General features: G+C 40.9%; 1 protein-coding gene across 4 annotated transcripts in view; it reads left to right on the top strand.

Moving 5' to 3' along the window:
- Positions 1 to 13,104, top strand: part of GPHN (gephyrin) — a 352,857-nt gene that overhangs the window by 327,056 nt on the left and 12,697 nt on the right. For all 4 annotated transcript variants that reach the window (XM_004584467.3, XM_058655546.1, XM_058655544.1 and 1 more), the window contains 2 exons: positions 1,425 to 1,512; positions 10,860 to 10,933. In XM_004584467.3, the coding sequence (XP_004584524.1) occupies positions 1,425 to 1,512; positions 10,860 to 10,933 (162 nt within the window). The remainder of the gene's footprint in view (positions 1 to 1,424; positions 1,513 to 10,859; positions 10,934 to 13,104) is intronic.

The following is a 13,104-nucleotide window of genomic DNA, read 5'->3' as shown; positions in this document are numbered from 1 at the left end:
GTTTTTTTTTCAATGTCTTCTCTCCAGGCCTTTGATCTGTGTGAGGGTTGGGGTAGATCTGATCCACAGGCCACAGGAAATTATTTTTTCTGATCCTGCCAAGGAAACCACAGGTGGGAGTTAAAATTTAGTAAATCTACAGCAGGCTAATTTTTAAGTTTATAATTTTGTAAAGCCTGCAGATAAATTTATGAATATCCAAATGGCCATTAACAGAAAAAAAAGGTCCCCTTCCTCCTGATTCATGCTGTCAGAGGGCCTGGTGCCTGGCCATTTTCAGTTGAGATCCAGGAACATACCCAGTTTCTCTCTTTAACATTCAACCTGTTTTTTTTTTTTAACCTCTCAGGATATTTCTTTTTTTTTTTTTTAAAGATTTTATTATTATTGGAAAGCCGGATATACAGAGAGGAGGAGAGATAGAGAGGAAGATCTTCCGTCCATTGGTTCACTCCCCAAGTGAGCCGCAACGGCCGGTGCGCGCCGATCTGATGCCGGGAACCAGGAACCTCTTCCAGGTCTCCCACACAGGTGCAGGGCCCCAAAGCTTTGGGACGTCCTCGACTGCTTTCCCAGGCCACAAGCAGGGATCTGGATGGGAAGTGGAGCTGCCGGGATTAGAACCGGTGCCCATATGGGATCCCGTGGCATTCAAGGCGAGGACTTTAGCCGCTAGGCCACGCCACCGGGCCCCTCTCAGGATATTTCATATAGTTTCTGTCTTCCACATTCCCTTTAATCTGCCCCTTCTGTTTTTCATAAACATCCCTGGCTTTTCATATTTCAACTTCCTAATAGATTAAAAGCCAAATTCTTAAATGTGAAAGTCCTCCAAAAATCACGTCCCCTCTCACCCATCTCAGTCACTTCTAGTCAAGTCCTTCACTCTTGCCAAGCTGTCATCACTGCGACCTAGAAACTGCAGCCTTATGCACGATTCTAAGCTGTTGCTTATGTTATCCATGTTATTCCAAAGCCCTTTCCCATTCCTTTCCACCTGTCAAAAGTTCAGCTCTTCATTCATTCTCTCCAAAGAGTCCTTTGTGATCCTTTTGACACCTTAGGGTGACCAATTCTCCTGGTTTGCCTAGGATATCCTAGGACATGTGTCTTCCAGTTCTTAAACAAGGGTCTTCCTAGGTAAACCAAGATGGTTTACTGTCTTTCATTACACTGCCTTCTTGAAGGCAAAAGTCCTGTGAAAGCAGGAATAACCACTACCTTAACATTTAGAAAGTCCTTTCTCCACAATAAAAGGTATACTTCTATTGGGCAAAGACCCACTTGATTCCCCCAAAATGGAATACATTGCTGTACTCCAGTCAGCTTTCTGCTCAGAGAATAGGATGGGTTCATTTAAAGTTGACACTATATCCCAGATACTCCTTTGTGTGTTAATGCATTGTCTTTCTCTGTTTTTCCAGCCCAGATGACTTACTCAATGCCTTGAACGAGGGGATCAGCCGTGCTGATGTCATCATCACATCCGGCGGTGTATCCATGGGGGAAAAGGTATGGAGACTGAGATTCATGAGGCTGTAGCTGCTGTGGTGCTCCTGCAGATGGTCCCTGAACTGCCGTGTGCGAGATGACCTGCTGTTCATGATTGGGCATCTTCAAAGCGGAAAGAGATCTGTGATTGATGTGAAAAATGACTTGTTTTTATCCCATCCAAGTACTAACCAGGTCCGACCCTGCTTAGCTTCCAGATCAGACAAGATCGGGCGCGTTCAGGGTGGTATGGCCATAGACGTGGCCTGTTTTTCTAAGGTGGGCAATGCAATGTGGGTAGATCCTGGAGTCTACCCCCAGGGAAACCTGAAGAATGCTGCAGTTTACAGAATTATATTTTTATTCTTCTGGAGGTTTCTGATTTGTTTCTCCTTCAACTTTATCATGCTGTGACCCCAGGGTAAACCTCTAAGGTGCTTCCAACTGTTCACCCCCATTGATTCCAAACCTTGCAAAGAACCCAGAGTTCCCTTTCACATTGCGAACAAAGATGTTAGACATTCCTTTTCCTTATTTTCGTAAAAACACTAAATTATAGTAATAATGAAAACATATACACACACAATGTGATTTCATTGGGCTAAGTATATTTGTATATGGCATTAGTTTTATAAAAAGTCCCGATTTGATATCTTAATATAATTAAATTTATGAAATGTGTTAGAGTCATCATGACTAATGGGTTCATTGAATAATGTTATTAAGATAAACTGTTTAGAGTGAATAACTTTATGTTTTGGCTCAAAAAAAAATAGGTCAGCTCACAGATTGTTCTGTCAGCCTAATTCCTGTCCGTCCTTCCTTTTACCTCATATAGTGACTAAACTGAAAAAGTACAATAGTGTCATAATAGCAGTTTTTACTGAAATTAATGTTTTCCAGGAACCTATTTTATTTTAAAATAGATCTCATAAATATAATTGATTTGTATTCCCTGCCTTCTCTGACTATAAGGCTGCCTAAATTTGTAACCTGACTCTTTGGATGGTGAAGTGCATTGTCACTGAGTAAACCTGAGGAAATGGGGTCTCCCTCCTGTCCATAAACTAGTTTTAGCATGTTTAAGAATAGAGCTTGGGCTGCTAAGAAAACCTAGAAGAAGAAGAATCTCAGTCCAAGGCTACCGTCTTAGAAACATATTCAGGAGTAAGAGTTCTAAAGTGTGGGGAGATGTTCTTAGATCAGAGGAATGGCTGGGTTCATCTTGGCTGCACGTCGCCCAGAAGTCTTTAGCTGTAGGTGAAGCAAACTACTGCAGGCTTCTGAGAGCAAAGGGCAGGATCGAGGCCTGCACTCAGGGCTGCAGGGCTGGGGGCAAAGGGCAGGACCAAGGCCCATGCTCAGGGCTGCAGGACTGAGGGCAAAGGGCAGGACCGAGGCCTGCACTCAGGGCTGCAGGACTGAGGGCAAAGGGCAGGGCTGAGACTTGTGCTCAGGGCTCCAGGACTGAGGGCCAGGGTCGAGGTCTGCACTTAGGGCTCTAAACAAGCATTTGTAACGTGTCTTTTCTCACTGTCCTCAGACTACCACAAGAACAAACTGAAGTTAGGGCCAGGTAAATGTTAAATTTGCTATTTCTAGGAATTTTTTTATATATGATTTATCCTCATTGCTAAGCAAATTAATTGTGGGATATTGCCTGCTTGGAAGATTTAGCTTGTCTTGTTTTTCTAAAGAGACCACAAGCTTGCAGCCTGCTGAGTTCTGGCAGTTGTGGCTCGCCTGCAATAAGAACAGAGCAGTTTTCAATGTAACCTTTTTATTAACAAACTGCTAACAAAGGGGTCAGTTAATCTAAATATTTTGTCACAAGTAAACCAAAGTAACATAGTTAGCAGATTGGTTTTATTTATTTTGTGTTCTATGTAGTAGTACACATTAGTAAGGAGACGTTAGGACCTGGCATCCCAAAGCAGTCCCTGGAAGCCAGCAGTTGTCCTGCCTGTTTCCTTGAGTGATGACAGCAGAACCAGGAAAAACCAAGTCAAAGATACATGAGCAAACTCCCACCAGCCAGCACATTTGGTCCCACAGAGATTTCCAGTGTACTTCAGCAGCAAGAAGGAAAACTATAAATGACTAGTCATCTGTTCAGCCCAGGAGCTGAGCCTGGAAATCAGCCACTGAGAAGGAAAGAACTAGAAGCATTACATCGCAGGCACGGATCTTAACATGCAAAAAAAAAAAAAAATGAATAAGCAAGAAACGTATTTATTCATTTCAATTTAAGTCATACCATAAGCACTCACGCTACAAGACTGGCAAGAATTTTTATTTGAATTACACCTGAAGCTCACTTCCTCTAAGAATTATGCCAGAGAGCCCAGAGGGGGGCATAGCAAGAAACAAAACATCAGAGAAATGCGCCTAGTCACTGATTTGCAGTGGACACATCTAGAGTCATCTTTATTTTAAACAAAAAAACTTTTTTTTTTATTTGAAAGGTACAGTTACACATAGAAGGAAAGACAGAGAGAGAGAGAGATCTTCCATCTGCTGGTTCACTCCCCCAGATAGCCGTAAGGGCTGGAACTGAGCCACTCGGAAACCAGGAGCCAGGACCTTCCTCCAGACCTCCCATGTGCATGCAGGGGCAAAAGGACTCGAGTCGTCCTCTGCTGTTTTAGATTTATATTTATTTGAAAGGCAGTTAGAATGAGAGAGTCTTCTAACTGCCAGTTCGCTCCCCAAAAGACCACAGTGACAAGAGCTGGGCTGGTCTGAAGCCAGAGGCCGGGAGCCTACTCCTGGGTCTCCCATGTGGGGACAGGCCCCAAACACTTGCACCATCTCCCACCACCTTCCTAGAAGCCCTGGCAAGGAGCTGAATCCGAAGCGGAGCAGTCAGAACTCAGACCGGCGCCACATACGATTGATGCCAGTGCCACAGGTGGTGGCGTTACTCACTACCCCACAGCAATGGCCCCGACATTCTTAAAATAGTAACAATATCAAACAAATCTAATCATTTCAGCATCTCTTTTTGTAAAAGAGTAAGTCTATGCTTTTTCTAGAGACATTCTTGGAAATTTCAAGGGTAAGTTCTGACAGTATATTCTGAAAAAAAATTTTAAAGTTAAGGCTGATAATTAGAAGGCAAAATCAAAACACTGATCACCAAGAGAACTGGACACTGGATTAACAGAGGAAGATGGGTCCCTGGAAAGCCCAAGTTACCTCACTTGTCTAAGTAACAACAAAATATTTGAAAATTAGCATTCAGAAAATGATTGTAAATAAACTTGGCTCACTCTTAGATGAAGAACATATTTTCTTTTTTCTTTAAGTAATTAAAGATAAGTATGAAGAACAACAAAGCAGATTATACAATAAGACTAAATGTTCACATTTTATGGAAAGCATTAATCAATACCACCAACATAAGCTCTTTAAACCCGCACTTAGTAAAACCTAAGACATTTCTCATTTTAGATACATATATTATAAACCAAGGCAAATTGAAGTGCCCTTTTATATTCTAGAACAAACTGACATTTAATGTTACAGCAGAATGACTGCCCTGGTCCTGTAAGATCCTTGGGATCTTTCAAGTGGGTCTGCAAAGCCAAACTTGTTTTCATGATAATATTGAAGCTTACTGAACAATGGAATTGAACAATGGAATTTTTATAGCAGCTGAATGATGTGTGATGTCATCAAATTGAATGCAGTTTTATGAGAATAATGAACTTGTATAAACCCTGGATATTAGAATTTTTCAAAATTATAAAACAGTGTGTGAGAAATAGGAGTGAGTATTATTCTATAGTGAATTAAAATGCTGCTCGAAGCACCTGCCCCCGTGACAGAAGATCGTTTGGAGGCCCAGCTGTCCTACATCCCGTCCAGCTCCCCTCTGATACCCTGGGCGTGGGAGGCCTCGGTGGAGGTCTGGGCTTTTGGCTTCCGTGTGGCATGGCCGCAGCTGTTGGAGTCATTTGGGGAGTGAGACAGCAGAGGGAAGCTCTGTGTGTCTGTCTCTCTCCCTCATTCTTTCTCATTCTGCCTTTCAAATAAATAAGCCCATTTTTAAAAGAAGTTATTTACATTAACATGAAATAACTTCATCACTGCAATTTTCAAATGAAATCAACAAAAATACTTAAATTTCCTTTTAAAATACTAATTCTTATTTGAAGGACAAATTTATAGAGAAATCAGCAGCTGATACTTGAACCAGGGTTCACATGTGATACTGGCATCACTGGTAATAGCTTAACCCACTGCACCACAATGCCAGCCAAGTTTCCTAACGTTCATGTCTAGTGTAGTAAATATTGATAGACATACTCTGTATAAACTAAACAGCTCCTAGAGACCATTCATGAATTTAAACTTAATACCACCACAGAAAGGAGTCCTGAGACCAAGAAATTTTTGAGAAATAAACATTAAGAAAATGTTTTTGTTGAAACAGGAAGGGGCATGTGTAGTTACATTTCTCTTACAGTTTTTGCTCCTAATATAATTGCAACCATTTATATTAACTGTAACATTTAGGAAACTGATTTCCATTTTTGATAAGTGACAGGGACATAGGTAGTTAAATAAACATCTGTAATAGTTTTAGCTGACTAGCAAAGCTCATGAACATACAGAGCATCACTTTCTATGACCACAAACATTCCTCTGACTGATGCAGCAGAGATGGACAGATACATTTGTAAACATGATTGAACCATATACCCGGTCTAGCCCCTGGAGAGAAAGCACAGAGGGCAGGAGGCTGCCGGGGCTGCCTGCATCCCTATTGGAGCACCCTGCAGAAATCCTGGCTGTCCAGGGGCAGCTGCAGGGGACAGCTCAAGCACCCTGGATCCGCAGCTTTGGCCTACCCCAGGCCTGGGCGTTGTGGCCGGCATTTACCGCAGGATGGAGCCACCTCTCCCTCTCTCTCTCGCTCTATCTCTCTGCTTTTACAAATAAATAAAAATTTTAAAACATGAAGTAGATTCACTTTTTAACAATGTTTTAACTTAAAATTATGCCTAGTAATTGGGAATAACATAGCAAGGTTTTCTTAATAACTAAAATTATTAACCTAACTTAATTTGCCAAAGACTTAGGATTCTTAAAACTATAAGAATTGGTTTCGGTATAGCCCACTTAAAATACTCCAATTATTTTTACATGGAAATTTTAGAATATCTCATTTATATAAGCACTTATTTATCTCTCTAAGCCAATCATAGCACCTTTAGCTTAAGACACAATATAATTTATTAATATCTTTCAGAAATAAGGAAATATTTCACACTCACAAAGCAAGGTACATGCTCCTTTGGAATATAGACATGTAAGGAATATGAAAGCTTTAGTTCCATAGCTTCAGTCACAAGGGAGGAGTAAATACAGTAGCATAAGAATTCATCAGTCCCCTATTAGATACTTTCCTTCCTAGAAAGAAGAAAATTTTTCATTGGTTTGGGCTCAAAGTGGACAATGGGAGAAATAAATAATAGAAACTAATAATCATCAGTCATTATTCACAAAAGACCAGATTATAAAAGCAGATTCCCAATATTGCTGCCTTAAAGAGGAATATCTTTACAGAAACAAATCATAGAGCCAATATGAACAGAGGGGCAAAAATAGAGACGTTGAAAGATAGCATAGTTATAGTTTAGTGCTTCTCAAAATCCACTCCAGGAACCAAGGAGAGACATGCCCAGGAGTGCACTTCTCCGACAATGAACTGTCACACTGACTCTGACAGATAAACCACTAAAGTTTCTCAGTCAAGCCTCCAGAATCGTTAAAGTGGAGCTTAGAAAAAAAAGATTTGTGTATTAATTTGAAAGAGTTCTAGGCAAAGAGAGCTCTTCGTCTGCTTGTTCACTTCCAGATGGCCATAATATCCAGGGTTGAGCCAGTCGAGAGCCAGGAGCCAATTGCTTCACCCAAGTCTCCGATGTGGGTGCAGGGGCCCATGGACTCGGGCCATCCCCTGCTGCGTTCCCCAGGCTGTTAGCGGTGAGCTGTGTTTAAGTGGAGCAACTGGGACATGATCCAGCACCCCTAAGGGATGCTTTTGATGCAGGTTAGGAAAAAAAAAAACTTATGCAATATGATCATATGTCAAAGATTTTATGTAAGTAAAATTTGAGAAAATCAATTATACCCTACTTGAAGGAGGGGCGATAGAGAATGTTTACACAGTTTTGCTAATAGGGAATAATCAATTACATCTCCTCCGAATAAAATTCAGTGTCATTTCTTTGGCTCAAAGTTATGTTTACCATTTCTGTTTGGGATGCTGTAGCAAAATATCATAAACCAGATATCTTAAACAAGATTTGTCACCATTCTGGAACCTGGGAAATCTGAGTTCAGGCTGACCCTGTCAATAGATTCGTGTAGGTGTCCTCTTCCAGTTGCAGACAGCCAAGTTTTCACCGTACCTTCACTTGGCAGAAAGAGAAGTAGCCAGCTAGTCTCTTAGAAGGGTGCTAATCCCGTTCCTGAACAAGCCCCATTCACCGCTGTGCTTTTGTAACTTAACTTCTGTAAAATAGCTTAGACACACTAGTAACGCAGAAATTGTGTTGCGCTGTACATCCAAGTAATCTTTCTTCCCATTTCATATTCTTTTATTTTTTTTAAAGATTTATTCACTTTATTACAGCCAGATATACACAGAGGAGGAGAGACAGAGAGGAAGATCTTCCATCCGATGATTCCCCAAGTGAGCCGCAACGGGCCGATGCTGTGCCGAACCGAAGCCGGGAACCTGGAACCTCTTCCAGGTCTCCCACGTGGGTGCAGGGTCCCAAAGCTTTGGGCCGTCCTCGACTGCTTTCCCAGGCCACAAGCAGGGAGCTGGATGGGAAGTGGAGCTGCCGGGATTAGAACCGGCGCCCATATGGGATCCCGGTATGTGCAAGGCGAGGACTTTAGCCGCTAGGCCACGCCGCCGGGCCCTTCATATTCTTTTAAAAATTTTTCTGACACTAGTATTTGCCTTACCTGAGTTAGGAAGCACACCTTGCTCCTTCATTCTATTATTTTGCTTCTTCTTGCCTGACTCTGGGTTTCAGAATATCAGAAAACAAAGGACGAAGAACACGGTAACTTTAACAAAATAAAACTGACAGAAGCCATGGAAATGGAAGTGAAATAATGCAGAAAGCAATTAATGATCTTTGAAAAATAAAGGAAAAAAGTATTGCCAGCATATAATTATATGTCCAGAAAAAAAAGATCTTCAAAAGTGACTGTGAAATAGACAATGTTAGCAAGTTGAAGACTGAGTAACCTTTACTAAAGAGAATTTTTAATAGAAGAAATTGAAGCTTGGAAATGAAAAAGGAATAAAGAGCCAAATAAAAGTTATAAATTGGTTAATGTAATGCTATAAAAAAGTCTTGAGAGGTGTAAAATGTATGTAAATATTGTATATTAAATATGTAGAGTACACATATATGGAGAGAGAATCAATGGTGCATGTTGTAATCTCTAAAATAACCATGAAAATAACAACATAAGAACGTATAACTAACCAGCTCACAGAAAGAAAGGAACAGATAGTTGAGAAATCCTAAAAAGATATAGAAGAAAATAGGGACTCAAAAACAGAAGTGACAAATAGAAAACAAATAGGTTAGTGACAATTTAAAACCCAATTATAGCAGTAATCATGCCCAATGCAGAATAAATTCTCCAATTAAAAACTGTCATTGTGGATTTCATTTAAAAATAGCCAATTATATGCTATTTTTAAATATAGGAACACAGAAGAAATTAAGATTTTGGGAGAAAGTTACAATAAGAAAAATAGCTGGTATAGCTATATTGATACTAGACAAAATTAAAAGGATTACTGGAGCTTAGGAGGGATATTTAGTCATTTTATGATTTTATTCTCTAGAAACACGTAACAATTCTAAATTCTGTATATATAATAATGTAACCTTGTCATTCCAACTTTGGGAGTTGTGAGGAGGCTGCAGTGAGGCTGGGATGGAGAGTAAGCAGGAAGAACCTCCTCAAAGACGACGCGGGGAGGGCAAGTGGCGCAGGAGCTAAAACCCCTGGGGATGCCTGCATCTCTCAATGCTCAAATCCCAACCCCACCCTCCATTCTACCCCCCCGTTAATGCCCCCCCCGGAGGCAGCAGGTGCCGGTTCCTGTGGGAGAGCCCTGCCGCCCGTGTGGGACCACACTGAGTTCCACGTTCCTGGCTTCAGCTAGCCACTGTGGGCACACAGGGCATGAATTTTGGCTATGAGAGTGACGTTTAGATGGTGAGGCTTTTTCCTAAAAACGCAGGAAGCTATTGAAGTAGTCTGTAATCAGTTGCTCCAAGGACCACTGGCACTGCTGAATGGAAAATGAATTAGAAAAGTGTGGGGCCGCTGGCATTGAAATGAGCCAGGAGAGGTGATGTTGGCCAAGCATGTGAGATTGAAACAAGGGAGCAGATTGTTTTGAGTAAAATAAACTATTTCAAAAAATGTGACATATCTAAATTTTTGGCAGGATATGAGGTGTGGTTTTAGACTAGTAAATAAGAAATTCAATAGTAGATCCAGAGGTTACATTCTGTCTGAGAAAATTTAAAGACTTGTAATTTCTTCCCTTTTTGTCCACAAAACTAATTGCAGGACAGTGTAACTTCTCCTTTCCAAAGACTGGCCATCACCACAAGCTCTTATCTGCAAAACAGAAAGTCAGAGTGATCACACTTCTTACTTTCTGTTTCAGAGTTCACTTCAGTTGACTTGTTTAGATTTGGCATCCTGTGGGGAAAAAAATCCACATCTCTCTTAATGTATATTAGCTGATGTCTATTAAGCAAAATAATGTAGGCTGCAGAACTTCAAAGTACTTCAAAGAATCCATGGAAAATTGAGTTTAATGTTATTTTTATTTCGTTGCAAAGCACTTATGAAATCTGGCAGTTTTTTTCATTGTACACGTTTTCCATGGACTTGCTGAAGTACCCTAATACAAGCGGAAGGCACCACGTTTGATGGATGGTGCGTAGTGTCCTTTCTCTGCCTGAAAAGAGACATTTACTCGCGAGCCGGGATCTGACTCGTGAATGCGTTCCAATGGTGTGCTGTCTGAGCCCTGCCAGAAAGCACTGTGCTGGAGGGCAGGGACACTTCCTGTTGGTGGGAGGCTGTTCTCTCCTGCGTCCTCACTGCTACCAACATTCACCGAACGCTCTACACACACTTACTGACAGCATAAGTGATGAGTGAAGAGTGGAGAGAAGTAAATCAACTTCTCAAAAATAAGAAAATTATTTCAATCCTGTACATGCATTCCATTTTCATTTAAAGTGTTGAAAGTCCAGTGTTAAAATGTTTGAAAGTAAGGAGATGATTTTGCCTGTTTGCAGGACTATCTCAAGCAGGTGCTGGACATCGATCTTCACGCCCAGATCCATTTCGGCAGGGTTTTCATGAAACCAGGGTATGACTACAATATCCTTATCTCTTTTATGGGGTTCATCTGGCTTGTTCTATCAATGTTTTAAATGCTTCCCTTTCTTGCACTTCATTATGACCTATAATAAATGAATGTTATCATATAACATCCATTAAGTGCAGCTCCCATTTGTAACAGGAATTTATCTTCCTTATGAATCATTAACAAAACAACTTCCCAAACTTTTTCTGCTTTCTGTATTTTATTTTTTTAAATTTATTTCATTTTATTGTGAAGTCAGATTTACAGAGAGAATGAGAGACAGAAAGAAACATTTTCATCTGCTAGTGTACTCCCCAAGTGGCCATGACAGCCAGAGCTGTGCCAATCAGAAGCCAAGAACCAGGAGCCTCTTCCAGGTCTCCCATGCAGGTGCAGAGCCCCAAGGCTTTGGGCTGTCCTCGACTGCTTTCCCAGGCCACAAGCAGGGAGCTGGGTGGGAAGCGGGACCACCGGGATACAAACCAGTGCTCATGTGGGATCCTGGTACATGTAAGGTGAGGATTTTAGTCACTAGACTACCGTGCCTGGCCCTTTTTCTGCTTTTTAATTCCCATATCTAGTCCCCCCTTTTTCTTGTTGTCTTTCTTCCCATACTGCATTCTCTCATTTCTTAATAGTTTTACCTGAAAATTCAAATATGTACAAATATAAGTGGTACAATGAGTTCTTTCATTTACTCATCATCCTACTTCAGCTACCATGAACATTTTTCTGCTTGTTTTATCAGCACCCATCCCACCCTGCCTTTCTTGGGGAAGGGTAGAATGGACTCTTTTAAAGAAAATTCTAGATATCATGTCATTGTGGTACACATCTCAAAAATAACACCATTCTCTGGCCTGGCGTGGCAGCCTAGCGGCTGAAGTCCTCGCCTTGAATGCACCAGGATCCCATATGGGCACGAGTTCTAACTCCAGCGGCACCACTTCCTGCCAGCTCTCTGCTTGTGGCCTGGGAAAGCAGTCGAGGACGGCCCAAAGCCTTAGGACACTGCACCCGCATGGGAGACCCAGAAGATCTCCTGGCTCCTGGTTCAGCTTTGGCCGATGTGGCCACTTGTGGAGTGAATCTTTGGACAGATGTCTCTGTCTCTCCTCCTGTTTTTATATCTGACTTTCCAATACAAATAAATAAATCTTTAAATAATAATAATAACACCACTATCTTACTTAACTACAGTGGTGCTGCCAGAGCATCTAACAAAATAAATAGTGATTCCTTAATATTTTCTAATACTTTGATTATATTTAAATTTACCCCAAATGTCAAGAAAAAAATGTGGTTTTTTTTATTGTTTGACTCAACATTGAAGGTGCATTCATTATAATTGGTTTTTAAGTTTCTATTAAATGAAACATTTATTCTTCTCTCCCTTTATTTTGGTCATATCACTGACTTGTTAGAAAAAATAAATTACATTTCCTGATGAAAGTATTTGGCTTACTACATCTTAGGTTGCATTACATATATGTTCTATAGAATGAAAGACCTAAAAGCTTAATTAAATGCAGGTTCTACTTCTTTTCTTTTGTGAGAATATTTTACACAGCGTTTCGCACTGCCTCTCGCTGTCTCCCGGAAGGGAAGAATAACCATGTACCAAGATCTGCATATCTCCTAGAACTAAGGGCTGATGGAGGGATGTTTTAGAATCAGTCAGTAATCCTCAAGGAAGGTGTTGCTGTGACCATGGAAGGTGGGACCATGTCTTTAAGCAGTAGCCTGCCTGGTCAATCCCCAGGCACTCTGTGAATTCTTGATTTTCTGTTGCATGGGTGAATATCCCAGGGACAGCTCTTAGAGAAATCGTATTACCTATGTGCAGGGTTCAGGAGATGATTGAAACTGGCCCTGTGGTTTAAAAACAGTAGAAGGAAGAAGATATGATGCACTCCCTCCTCCTCTTAGTATCTGTGTGCTAGTTTGCATGATGAGGCAGTGGAGAAATGTAAGTAGGCATCCTCTAAACGGTTAGAATTTTATGCTTGTCTAAAGAAAAGAACATACAGCTAGTGGCTACTTAATAGTAGAGCAAAAAGAAAGAAAAAGCACAAATGCAATTTAAGCTTTATTCATTCAGAGTGAAATTAACCTCTGTCATTTTGTAGACAAAGATGCTGACAAAGCATTTCGGGTGTTTGGAATCAAGGCCC

This window comes from Ochotona princeps, chromosome 26 (genome assembly GCF_030435755.1).
Source record: "Ochotona princeps isolate mOchPri1 chromosome 26, mOchPri1.hap1, whole genome shotgun sequence".
Classification (NCBI taxonomy): Eukaryota; Metazoa; Chordata; class Mammalia; order Lagomorpha; family Ochotonidae; genus Ochotona; species Ochotona princeps.
Note: the sequence above shows the minus strand (reverse complement) of the source record. Positions and strands in the feature narration are given on the sequence as shown.